Source organism: Mytilus californianus, unplaced genomic scaffold (genome assembly GCF_021869535.1).
Source record: "Mytilus californianus isolate M0D057914Y unplaced genomic scaffold, xbMytCali1.0.p SCAF_9, whole genome shotgun sequence".
Taxonomy (NCBI): Eukaryota; Metazoa; Mollusca; class Bivalvia; order Mytilida; family Mytilidae; genus Mytilus; species Mytilus californianus.
In genome coordinates this window covers 78,888,888-78,902,069 of record NW_026262745.1, presented here as the reverse complement: position 1 = coordinate 78,902,069, position 13,182 = coordinate 78,888,888, and the positions used below count along the sequence as shown (strand labels likewise).

The 13,182-nt window shown below is 33.2% G+C and overlaps 1 protein-coding gene across 1 annotated transcript in view; it reads left to right on the top strand.

Annotated features, from left to right (window-relative positions):
• Positions 1-2,057: 2,057 nt before the first annotated feature.
• Positions 2,058-13,182, top strand: part of LOC127716383 (AF4/FMR2 family member 1-like) — an 87,333-nt gene continuing 76,208 nt past the window's right edge. Inside the window, exons 1-3 of the mRNA XM_052222567.1 lie at positions 2,058-2,373; positions 4,981-5,101; positions 8,335-8,958. Of these exons, the coding sequence (XP_052078527.1) occupies positions 2,333-2,373; positions 4,981-5,101; positions 8,335-8,958 (786 nt within the window). The 5' untranslated portion in view covers positions 2,058-2,332. The remainder of the gene's footprint in view (positions 2,374-4,980; positions 5,102-8,334; positions 8,959-13,182) is intronic.

Sequence of the window (13,182 nt, the reverse complement as noted above, 5' to 3'; positions counted from 1 at the left end):
TTCCCGATAATCAAGCGGCAAGGTAACCGCTAAATGTTGTTGAATTTACCAATTAACAAGAAGCTGTGATGCAACTGTTTAGGGAGCTACCATTTGATATTTGTATGGGGGGGGGGGGGGGGCTAGGACGAAAAATGTTGTACTGCATTTTTTGTAGCTGTAATCTCTGTCCTGCCTTTTATTGTTCACTCTATTCGGTCCTGCCTATTTTTTTTTTAGTTTTATCCTGACTTTTTTTTACCTAAATTGTCGTCCTGACTTTTTTTTGCAAATAACACATCCTGCCTTTTTTTTTACTCAAAACTCCTGTCCTGCCTATTTTTTTCAAATTTCTTCCTAGCCACCCCCACCCCCCCCCCCCCCCCACCCCCACCCCCATAAAAATCAAATGGTAGCTCCCTTATATATATATATTCATATCCTAAATTGAGGTAAATTATATGGCCTTCCAAATACCGTTTCGATTCCTAACATCTCTGAAGAGACATTAATTGTCGAAATCCGGATATGGTGTACAAATTTTTGCACCTAATGTTTGCGGTATTCCAATCTTTTCCGCAAACTTATTGTTTTCTGTTTGGTATTAAATTAATAATAAGATCCATTTTGTTACATCTGGGGACCCGTTTATTTGGCAATCGCCAATGGCAGTCAGCAGGGTTTAAGAACATCAGTTGTTCGACCTGCTGGTCAAATGCGTTTTGTTAAAATATACTTTTTCACTTTTTTGGTCTTTTGGAAAATGTTGTTTGTGCTGTATTTAGACCCCTCTACCAAGAAATTTGTTTTGCATGCACACGTATAAAAATTGCGGTTTTTATCCAACGCAATCATAGGTTTGAACGTTGTTTTCAATTTAGACTTGTTCATATATATATATATATATATATTTCCTATTCATATATTATATATATATACTATTTTTGATTGGTTGGTTATTTGGTGTTTAACGCCTCTTTCACTAGTAGTATTGGCTATTCAGTCGTGACCACCAGTTTTTATATTGATGGAGGAAGCCTGAGTGAAGAGAAAGATCAGGAAACTGCCTGACAATCCTAGTCGAATGAGATTGGAGTCGAACTCAACTGCAACTTGTGGGGTTCGAACTCACAACCTCTGTTTTGACAGCTATAGAGTATGATATTGATACAGTAGATGAACTAATTACACCACTCGGCCACCAATACTAGCTACTATTATAATCCTTGCCAATGACATATTTGACGTATTGAAAAAGTATTACAAAAACACCGAATTCAGGGGCGGATCCAGCCATTTTTAAAAGCCAACCCAAGATATGGGGGGGGGGGGGGGGGGGCGGTCCAACCATATGTCCCCATTCAAAAGCATTAAAAATCGTCAAATAAAAGGGGAGTTCCACCACCCGGACCCCCCCCCCCCTTTCCTGGATCCGTCACTGGAATTCCAAGGCCACTCCAAAAGGGGAAGTCCTTAAAAAAAACTGACAAATCATCATGAAACGCTATCTATCAGCGGAACAACTTCAAGTGGAAAACAACTGCCATATTCCTCACTTTCGAAGAAAATGGTGGGTTAAACCTGGTTTTACGGCTAGCTTAACTTTCAAATTGTATGATGAAAGTTGATTATAAATCTTTATAGTTTCGTTATATACAAAGATAGGTTAATTATCTGTTTTTTGTTCAATTCTTATTCCTGAAGGCAAGGCATATATGAATCTACTTCGAGCTCGTACAGATAAGTATGTTTTTTTAAAGGGAATATTTTAGGCAAGTTGGCATCAAAAGTAGGCATAAGCTGTTTTCAATAAAAAATTTAAAAATGAAAGTCGCGCCACATCAAATAACTCGTCCAAATTTGGTCACATGATGAGTGACCTTCACCTCCCTATTTACTCAGAAAACGTCCGATGTTTTTATATAGAATATTTAAATTCTTGAAAAGCTTGAGAGATGTCTTTTAATTTTTTTTATTTCTATAAGCGTTTGATTTAATCTCCTTTACAAAAGATCCCCAATTCGTGGTAAAAAGTTAATGTTGACAGCGCGTATGAATTTTCAGGTATCTGTAAATAGTCTAAAATGGTGGAAAAAGTGCTGAGACATTAGAAACATGTAACGATAAACCGAAAAAACTGACTTATTTCACGCCATTTTTATAGCCAATGGATATTTATGTTAAACTGGATCTTTTCTCGCTTTGAATTTACTAACTTTTGTTTGAAATATTGTTAAACACTATATAAACTGTGAAAAAATGTAGACGATGCTTGCAATCTGGGACAGTGTTTCACATTTGTGGAACGATATGTCACAAATGTTCTTTAACATATTTCAACATTAATGGACATATGTCACAAAATCTGGGGTTGACAATGGCAATGAGACCTAGGTATGTAATAAGTTTCAGGTGAAAGAAAAAGTTTATAAAATGTGCATGTGTGAACTTTCTGGTGGTTGTGCAAACTGTTTTTCCCGTCTGAACAAAGATTTGGGATTTTCCATCCACAAATAAACATACAAGTTTTAAGATATAATGGCTATTTATTGAACATGGGAATTCTACAAATATACATACGTACAAGGCCTAAGAATCTAGGAAGATGTCTTTGGTAAAATTTGACATGTATGTCCCCCAACATTGCACAGTTTGGGATAGTGCCAAAAACTGACTTTGTACTGATGTACATGTACTGTATGTTTAGTAGCTTGAATCCTGAAATATGAAGAGAGCTCAGTCAATTTTCTGCAGTTCATATTGTCATAACAGGAAACAACTACAGGACAATCTTTCAATCCTATTCAGGTTTTCAATATTTGTTTGGTATGAATACCAAATGATCTTATTTTTATTTAAGGATTTGTCCACCATTCCTGGACTTCACAACTGCTCCTTGAAATGTCTGTTATTGTAAAAGAAAGGCTATTGTTATATGACGTCACTGGTTTAAGTATCACAAAACCCGGGTCAAGTGTTGCAGATGCTCAAACAGCAGTAAGGTCTACAGGGCCTGCTTTTTGTAGACTCAGGACATGAGGATTCTTTCTTATATCACAATATATAGTACACACAAGGTCACAGTTCATTGAAAACAAATCCCCTTTTGTTGGCACATTTAAGAAAGAGTTTTACTTTGTGTAAAACTAGAGTATAACATGTATTCCCCATTTCCATTCTCAATTTTATTCATTGAGCATCAAGTGAAGTTGGTGCTGTGTCCATGGTTTCTTAATGTTTTTCATCTGTTGATACTGGAGTTTTCAGTCATTTCTTTGATCTGTTGCTTAAATCACCAACTTCTCTAGACCCATAGAAATAAAAAATATGCCATTAATGGTGTAGTCTTTAAAATCGGTTGTTTGGTCAGAAACTCAATGATGCATCATATTTACACCACATCCTCTGTAATTTATATCAAAATAACCAGTCTTTCTTTACTGCAGAAAAAGCACTTGCATGTACTTAGCTAAGAAAATAGCAAATTGAACACTGTAAAACTAACATTTGAATGGCCAATACCATTAAAACAAGCCAAAATTTGAAAAATGCTGTTTTCCTGGTTATACCCACTCCAATTACATACACTGTATTCACCCCAACTTTTTTTTTCAGTGTTCTCCCCAGATATTTCATTTAGCATCCTGGTAAACAGGGAAATTTGAAAAACCCATCTTGTTTCTTAAAATTATAGCATCACATCCACAACATAATCTATAGGAAAACCAATTCAGATAGCATAACATTCAAGAAATATAGCATCACATTACCATGATGCTAAAAGGCCCTGGGGAGATTAAAAAAATCCCTCTTGTTTCCAAGAATTTTTTTTTATCTGTACAATGTACAACCTCAAGAATGAAATATAACCCATTCTGAACTTCCAAGAAGAGTTCCTTGAAGGAATATTATGTGCAGCCTGTTTCTGTGTATTTCACTAATAAACAGTCTTCAGCGATAGACAGAGTCTTTACTATACTTGTCCAAAACTGTACAGTTCACTAATTAATTGTTTGAAGGAATGTCACAGTACATGCATATATGTTTATTTGTTTAAATCTTATAATGAAAGAAATGAAATGGCTTGTCCTTTCCATATATATATAGTATTCATAATTAATTTTTGGATACCAATTTTCCTACATGTAGGTATAGTTAAACCACAAATTTTAATGTTAAACAAAGTGCAAAATTTCTGTATGCTTGTATAGAATTGAGAATGGTAATGGGGAATGTGTCAAAGAGACAACAACCCGACCTAAGAGCAAAAAACAGCCAAAGGCCACCAATGGGTCTTCAACACAGCGAGAAAATCCTGTACCCGGAAGGCTGGCTTCAGCTGGCCCCTAACAAAAATGTGTACTACATGTAGTTCAGTGAAAATGGATGTCATGCTAAACCTTGAAACATATAAATGAACTAAAATTTAAAAAAAACATACAAGACTAACAAAGGCCAGAGACTCCTGACTTGGGGACAGGCGAAAAAATGCAGCGTGGTTAAACATGTTTTGTGCGATCTCAACCCTCCCCCTTTACCTCTTACCAATATCGAATAAGCAAACGCACAGCAATATGCACAGTAAAACTCAGTTTTAAAGAAGTCCAAGTCCGATGACCCCATGTCAGAATAGGTAACAGAAGAAACTAAGCAAAATGACAATGATCCATAAATAAACAAAGGACTACTAGCAGTTACTGACATGCCAGCTCCAGACCTCAATTAAACTGATAGAAAGATTATGTCTTCATCATATGAAAATCAAGCACAATCCCTCCCGTAAGGGGTTTAGTATTATACTGGTATGCAGACTTTGGCAAATTCACAAAATCAAATATCAGTGAAAATACAATTTTTCCTTAATCCATGAAAATTCACCAGTGAAAATAAATGAATCCTCAGTAACAATGTTGAAACTGCATGCTAAACAATTAGTTGTACTAAAAAATGCTTTCATGTGATGCAAAACGTTTCTTACATCTGTGTATTATTTGTTTACAGCCCAGCAGATCATTTAAGGAGACAAAGAGAAAAGGCTCAGCAGGAAAGAGCTAAATTGATAAAAAAAAATCAAGAGAAACAGAATCAGCCGAGAAATGTTGGGTTTCCTCAGCTTAGGAGAGTAAGTTGGCAAAATCTTTTGTGTTGCTGAAAATAATATTATTCCCTCATAAGGGATGTACCTGTATGTTAAGTTGGACTTGGTCATACAGTTGAATTGTACAAGGGTTGATAACTTTTGGTGTTTGGAATTACCAATAACTAGTCCCAAAGCTGTTGTTTTAGGGGCAGAACTAAGATTTAGATCTGTTGACCAAATAGATGTGACCTAGAATTAATTTATTTCTATGCAAATGACAAAGACATGACTGATTGTATTTTTGCAGACTTTTTAAAAAAAACTAATCTATGAAAATTCAAATAAAATTGTAGATATAGAATGACTGACCAGTACATGTGCACACCAAAATTTAAGTGAAATTATAAATATAGAATGAATGGTACGTGTGCACACCAATGCATTTATAAATATAGAATGACTGGTACATGTGCACACCAATGCATTTATAAATATAGCATGACTGGTCAATGTGTACACCAAAATTCAAATTAAATTATAAATATAGAATGACTGGTACATGTTCACACCAATGCATTTATAAATATAGAATGATTGGTACATGCACACCAAAATTTAAATGAAATTATAAATATAGAATGACTGGCACATGTGCACGCCAGGAATAAACAGAGTAAAATATTCAAATAACAGCCTGAATTGGTACATACACCACCATTCAAGGGCCGATTACTTTGGAAGTTCAATTGGGTTTAACCCATCCCCTTTATAACTGTTCTGTGCAGTGCACAGTATAAACTTGTACAATATATAGATTAGTTATACAAACCCTTGAACAATTGAAAAAGAAAGTTTGTGGAAAACAAAGGTGCTTGCTAATGACAACAATAGAAAATATAGGTCAGGTGTCAATAGAATTTCAAACAGCACACTGAGTAGTACATGTAAGGTCTGCATTAAAATATCTTATATTTCCATGTACAATGTATATGTATATATATAGAATAGGAATTATTGCATATACGTTGTAAATGCTATAATGTTCTTAAAAGCTATTTGTCCAAACAGATTATTGAATACTTAGGGGAGATTAAAGTTATTTTGGGTAAATTTAAGGGGATTCATACACTAAAAGAAAACCACACACACACACAGACATTCCCAAGGTTGCTGGACATTGGGCAAAGGCCAGTTAAAGTTGGTTTGGTTCAGTCAAGTGATATGCATTTATACTGGACCAAATGACCAATAAAATTTTTAATTTTGTCCAAATTATCATATGTGTAATTATTATACTTCATGTCAAAATGCCAGATTTTGATTGGTTATTAAAAGGACAATAATTTACTCTATCCCATGGCAAATACTCTATTGCCCTTCACAGAGACGCTTGATCAATTGTGTGCTTTATTAGATACAGATTGTAGTTAGGTACAAGACGTCATAGTTGATTACTTTGAATTTGAGTGTTGATAGACAGTAATAATAGTACATTCAGTATAATAAATAATAGAGGGTGATCATGGTGATAGAGCAGATTGTTACCCCTAGAAAAGTCATTGTCAACCTTGGCTTCGCCTCAATTTACAATGTTTTCTTGGGGTAACAATTTGCTCTATCACCCTCTCACCTATGTGTTATTTATATATAATATCCTATAAAAAAGGGTCTAGTCCAGTTAAAAGATGAATGGTTTACTAGACCAAATGTCCAGTTGATTTCACCAAGCTTTGGGAAGCACTGCTGACACAAACACTAATCAATATACCCCTTTTAGCATGTTTTAAACACGTCCCTGAAGACTGACTGCAGTATTTATAGATGTTATTTATACTACTAGTGATTGCTTAATTAATTGTCTACAACCTTGTGCAAGTGTAAAGAAGCCAGTACAAACTGGAATGAACAATATTTTGCACTAGGTCATGGAAAATAATCTTACTTTCAGTTTGTAACAATATAAACAATGTGAGGGCACCAGCCTTCTCAAATGTTTTGGTTTGATTCTGATATTTCATTGTTTGTCAGTCAATGAAAATAGGTCATAAAAGTAAAAACGTTCCGGTATATTGGGACTGCCAGATTATGTTGTTACCTAGCACTTAAAAAATCTCCTCATGCCTCCTCTAATTTTCTCCTCCATACCTCTCCATGTCTTATTCACCTCTTCCTCATTTTCTTCAGATGAGAATGAAGTCTACTCTAAAAAACTGAAATTAAGTGTTTTTATTCATCAATATAAAATTACACAGGTAAAATATACTTATGTACTATACATAAGTAAATGTACAACAATATATATATATATATAGAATCTATAGTAACAGGTTGAAGAAAGCCCCTGGGCAGAGTGAAATGTTCATAAAACTGTTATGTTTCTGTTATATATGGTTGTAAGCATTGATGGTTTTATTCCTATCTAATAGACTTAACACTAATAAATCAATAAACCTTATTTATGTAACAGTACTTCACAAAATTGATTGTCGCAGTGTTTAAGATATTGTTTTTCATCTCTCTCCATGCTTATGGCAAAGTCCAGAAGATTCTTGCATCTTATTTTGGATGAGTCATTGGTTCACTATTTTCATCTTAAAGCCTTTTATCCAAATTGTTATTGTCACAACAGTAGGAGTGACCAAATACCAATGTATTATGATCACTGTACTTATAGTCTAGTTGTCAGCTGACTGGATGCTGCTTAAAATCCACAAACATTGTAATAGTAATAGTTATTACTTTTACAAAATATATGGTCAAATTCATTCAAATAGATTACTGGCTGTTATTTCATGGACCTAATTAAATCCAAATTCATTTTATAAATTTTTACTTTACATAAAATGTATACCCAGATGGGTTTATACATCTATGGTATACCTGATAGATTTTTTCGCTAAGTATAATGTTGTGAGAAAATTGCAGGATACCATCAGTCTGGTCTAAATTACTAACCTAACACTTTCAGAAGTCACCTTTAGCTATAGAAGAAAATTTAAGAGGATGATGATAAATCTAGAATATGTATCTTGTATAAGAAGAATATTTTCAAATTTTTGTACATCAATTCTTTGTATAATACTATTGTAAAAGCAGAGCCAAAAAAAAGAAAAGGTTGAATCAATATGTATAGTCTTGTTAAACTCCAAGTATGATTTTACTTAATAATGTATGTGTAGATTCTTTCCAAGTGGAAGTCATACTTCACCAGTATGTTTTTTCCATCTGACTTATTCTATAATCATGTTTTGATTTGACATATTATTTTTTTACAGACAACAGAGAAAGATGACAGAATAGAACAGTTGTTAGGGCCACATTCGGCTATTGTAAATTCACTAAATAGGGATACTGATTTATTAGGAGTTATAAGTCAACCTCAGACTCCTCTTCCTAGTAGGTCATATGGCGAAGATGACCCTTTTTACAACAAACCTGCAAACGATGGTAGGAATGGCATTCGTCAACATCATCCCATACAAAATTTGAAAAAGAAACCCCCCTCAAAACCCAACTTTACTTTCCAAGAACCATCAAAGAATAGCCAAAATTCAAAACAACCAGTACCTGTTCAAAATGCTGACCACTCAACTTCCAAGTCTTCGTATCATCAAGAGTCTACCCAGAATCAACAGCCAAAAAGTGAAAATATGCAGATCAAAAAAGAAACACCTGTTCTTCCTAAAACTAAGAAAGTTACAAAATCTAGTCAGCCTATATCCCCTCATAGTTCATCATCAGACCACGAAGCTACATCAAACAAGTCAACGCCAAGTCCCAAACCATCAAATGAAAAGCCCAAACCTCTGGGCAACAGTACAAAACAGTTCACACCACCTAACGGAGTTAACAGACCACCGAGGAAGAATCTTGAGAAACTGACCATTCCTAGTGGACAGGTAAGAGAAATTTATCACTGAATCATACTTTTAAAACCCATATAATTGTAAACTTGTAGGTTAAAAGAGATATAGAAATATATCTACATGTATTATTTAGGTTTCTGGACTTCTCCAGTTTGGTATTGGGTAGTTTTGTTCCAAATATTGATTAAAATCCAAAAATGATAAATTATTGGAATCTTTTTAATAAATGATAATAATTTTCAATAATCGAAAGAAAACAGATCTATGAAATGTTCTTTTTTTACTTTTTGCCATCTCCCTTCTAATACATCAGTTTCTGTAAAAACCCATAAATATTTATTTTGTACATATGCACCCTCTTATGGTATTTAAGCTCTTGTACATGTTGTTTGTCAAATGTATGTTTGAGTAATTATACATATATACGAAATGCACAAGTATTGCATAAGGAAAATATGTTACTAAACTTTTTACATTACATAATGTATTAGCATTTAATTAAAAACAGATTATAATAGAAAATCAAATTGGAACATGCTGTCATATTGTTTCGATTAATTGATTATAATTTCTTCAATATTCCCAACACTGTTGTTTTGACTCTTGCAAATGGCAATTCAGAGCCTATCATACAAGTGAAGGCTGTTGTCCATTTTTGATTGACACATGTTGAACTCTGAATGTCAATTTTGGTAAGCTTTTAAGAAACATCGCTGATGAATTATTCACTTGCAAGTGAATAATTCGACCTCATTAAATCTGTATTAATGTGACCTTCTATTAAACCCCTTAGCTAGAGATGGGTTACGCATGAACTAGGCGTGTTCAACTATTAAAAAGCTGGAAAAGAAAGTCAACATTGAAAGTAAAACAAGAGTAAACCATTTGGTTCACTGATTCGATCCACAAAAACTCATTCTTATAAAGTAAAAACGATGATTGTCATATTTATTTAACCTATAATATGAAATCAAACAGATCTAGAAAAATCCAATTGCACATGTTCGCTATCTATTTATATCTATATTTATGTTTATATCGGGTTATATGACTGTCGGCAGTCTTTGGAGGTCACTTCAATGGTTAATTAGATGGGTCTAGACTATATTATCACACAAAATGCTGATACATATTATCGAATCCATGCATTGTTAACAGTTCATTTTAGACTTTTTGTAATTTGGATATATGTTTTAGTAGGTTATAAATCGAACGTGAGAATTTAAGTCAAATCGTTGAACATGAATTTGACAGCTAATGACCCTTTTAAATGTACGCGTTCTCTCATTGATAGTTATCCATATATCTGTTATTCAAACACTTTTTAAAACGGTCTACTGAATTACAATGACAAATTTTGGAAATATCCTCCTGCAATTTAAAAAAATTAAGGACCTTTGACCTACATTTTTTCAACCTCTGGTTTTTATGTATGAATAAAAAGGGAGGCACAAATTGTAACTTTAAAAAAGTTTGACTAAATATCTATCAAGTAGCAGTACATACATGTACTAGCCAAGTGTAGTTGAATTACATAAACAGTTCTACAGGTACAAGGTTAACAGACATGTTGTTTACTGATAAGAGATCCTGTGAATAGTACTAAAGTCCTTGATAAAGTTTCCTGATTGATATGATTAGAAGTAAATTGGTTACACATCTGCAATTGATTATGTGGGATTATACATGTATATATATAACCTTTCATTACTTACATGAGTATGCCAATGAAATTCAATGCTTTTATTAAAGTCTCCAACTGCAAATTGCTTATGCATGGCACTATAGCAGGCACGGATCCAGTCATTTTGGAAAGAGGGGTTCCAATCCCCTAACATCATAAACATGATAAAACGTTCACAAAATTTAAAAAAAAATTAGCTAAATAAAAAAATTGAAAAGAAAGGTGGTGTTCCATCCCCCAATCCCCCCTCCCCTCTTTTGGATCCACCAATGCTATACAACATAGCCAAAAATGTACAAATACATGTAATAGTATCCTGTGTCAATACTAAATTACTGATAAATTTTGTTATAAACCCTAGCTTACATTCAAATTTATGGGCCTGTGGGTCATTGGGTGCCTGTAGACCTATGTAAAGTTTGAACTTGTGGAATAATTCTTTTATTAGCTTATCTTTTGCCTACATTTGTACATACATATATCGATAAATGATGTGTTGTAACTCATAATGACTGTCAATAAGACAGCAACCCAAATACACAAGTTAATCAAGATATAGATCAACAGACAGCTGTCTCCAATCATTGACAAGCACTCATACCATATGAAAAGCTCTAAAATATCCCAGGACCAGTTATATTATGAATTCTTTTTGTATGCCAGTTGATCCAGTAAAAATTTCTGAGTAGTTAAAGCTACATGACTACCAACATTTGTAACATACTACTAAGTATTACTACGTTAAAATATGTTTACATGAACAGATAGGCTCACTTTTAACTTATTAAACAGTTTGAAAGTTGTTAGATTTTACCTGTGATTAAAGTCATGTACCTAATGAGTAGTTCAGAAAAATTACATGTACGAAATTACAGTAGTTGTGGTTTCAAGATATGTTATAATTTATTCAAATTTTACTGTCTGTAGCTAAAGACTTGTAAGAAATTTCTAAGGGACAATCGTGGTGTAATATGTATTCCTATTTTGTTGGACTACTGGTGTTTATTTAAGGTGGTCTTATCAAATTCTTTATGAATATGAAAAATATGCAATAAAAAGATGATGTTGTTGCAATATAGCTGTGTTTTGTGCTGAGGAAGCATTAAACGTTAATTAATCAATCAAAACTGTGACATGAGACAACTATCCACAAAAGTCATGTAGATTATTGTATGGCCTTCAACAAATAATGAGCAGTCTGTTATCTAATTTTTAGAAATTGACATTTAATTTGAAAAAAACAACATAAGAAGTTTATAGCCTGAAATAGAATATTGTCTATAGAAATAGTTGTCTGTACGTATGTCAAATGAATATCTGATTTATTTATAGCTCTGTAAATCTTATAGATTGTTACTTCTATGATCTCAAAATATTGACATTCCCATCCCAGTTATCAGAGTGAAATAAATTGAATAATCTGATTATGACCTTCACCTGGCCCAGGTAAAACACAGGTAAAATATTCTTTGTGCACTCATGTCACAGAGTGGCGAAATTGTGGATTGACAATTATACCACAATTATATCTGTAAATTGAATCATAAATTTTTAAATAACTGGACTACTGTCTTTTCATGTAGAAAAACAACAAAGATTAATTAATAAATGCCTAAGAATATGTCAGAAAGTCTAATGTAAAATTTAAAATAACTGCTGCTAACTTTACTGTTAAATAAATAAAGAAACCAATCTTAAGTACTTATAGGTTTTTAAAGGGGAACTGCAGAGTTCTTGAAAAGTCGTGGTCTGAAGGTTTTGACCACCAAAGTTGGCCAAGGACTGACACAATTTTGGTTTTTGCAATAGAAATAATAGTCGGGACCAGCAGATTTTCTTCAAGGACCACCAGGGAAAAAAAGATTTTGAGAACGCTCCCAGGGAGGGGATATGGACAGTTTTAATGTCAAATGTACATTGGGATCTCTTTTGATTTAGTGTAACTATAATTGACCCAAATTAAATTATTTCAAGAAATCTTTTTGTTGTTATTACTAACATTAATGTAATTGATTTATGCGAAATAAAAAAAAAGAATCATTGCTTGAGGTTTAAAGGTCATGAGGTCTGTGTATCTGGATTCCATACCCTATTTGATGGTGTGATTACTTAACAGACAAGGATTTACAAAGAAAAATTTATAACACAACTTTAGTAAACTTTTAAAAATAATTCTGAAAAAAAGTTAGTGTCGTTTGGGTGACCTGAAACACACCTATTTTTTTGGGCCAAACTGAACATGTTAACAAATCCGTAACCAAAATTTTTACATGATGTTAAGTTTGCTTTAAGATGAGCTACCTTATAGTTTATGTTTCAATGATTTCTAATTAGCAGTTCCAAAGTCATGTGACTTTAATTATCTAGCAAAGCATTCTACTTAAACCGTTGCTATGGTTGTATTTAACTTGTCATATTTATATATATATATACCAATAAATTTGTTTTGCATGCACACGTATAAAAATTGTGGTTTTTATTCAACGCAATCATAGGTTTGAACGTTGTTTTCAATTTAGACTTGTTTGTATTTTTTGTTTGGGCTTGTATTATATTTGCCTTTGGGTTAATAT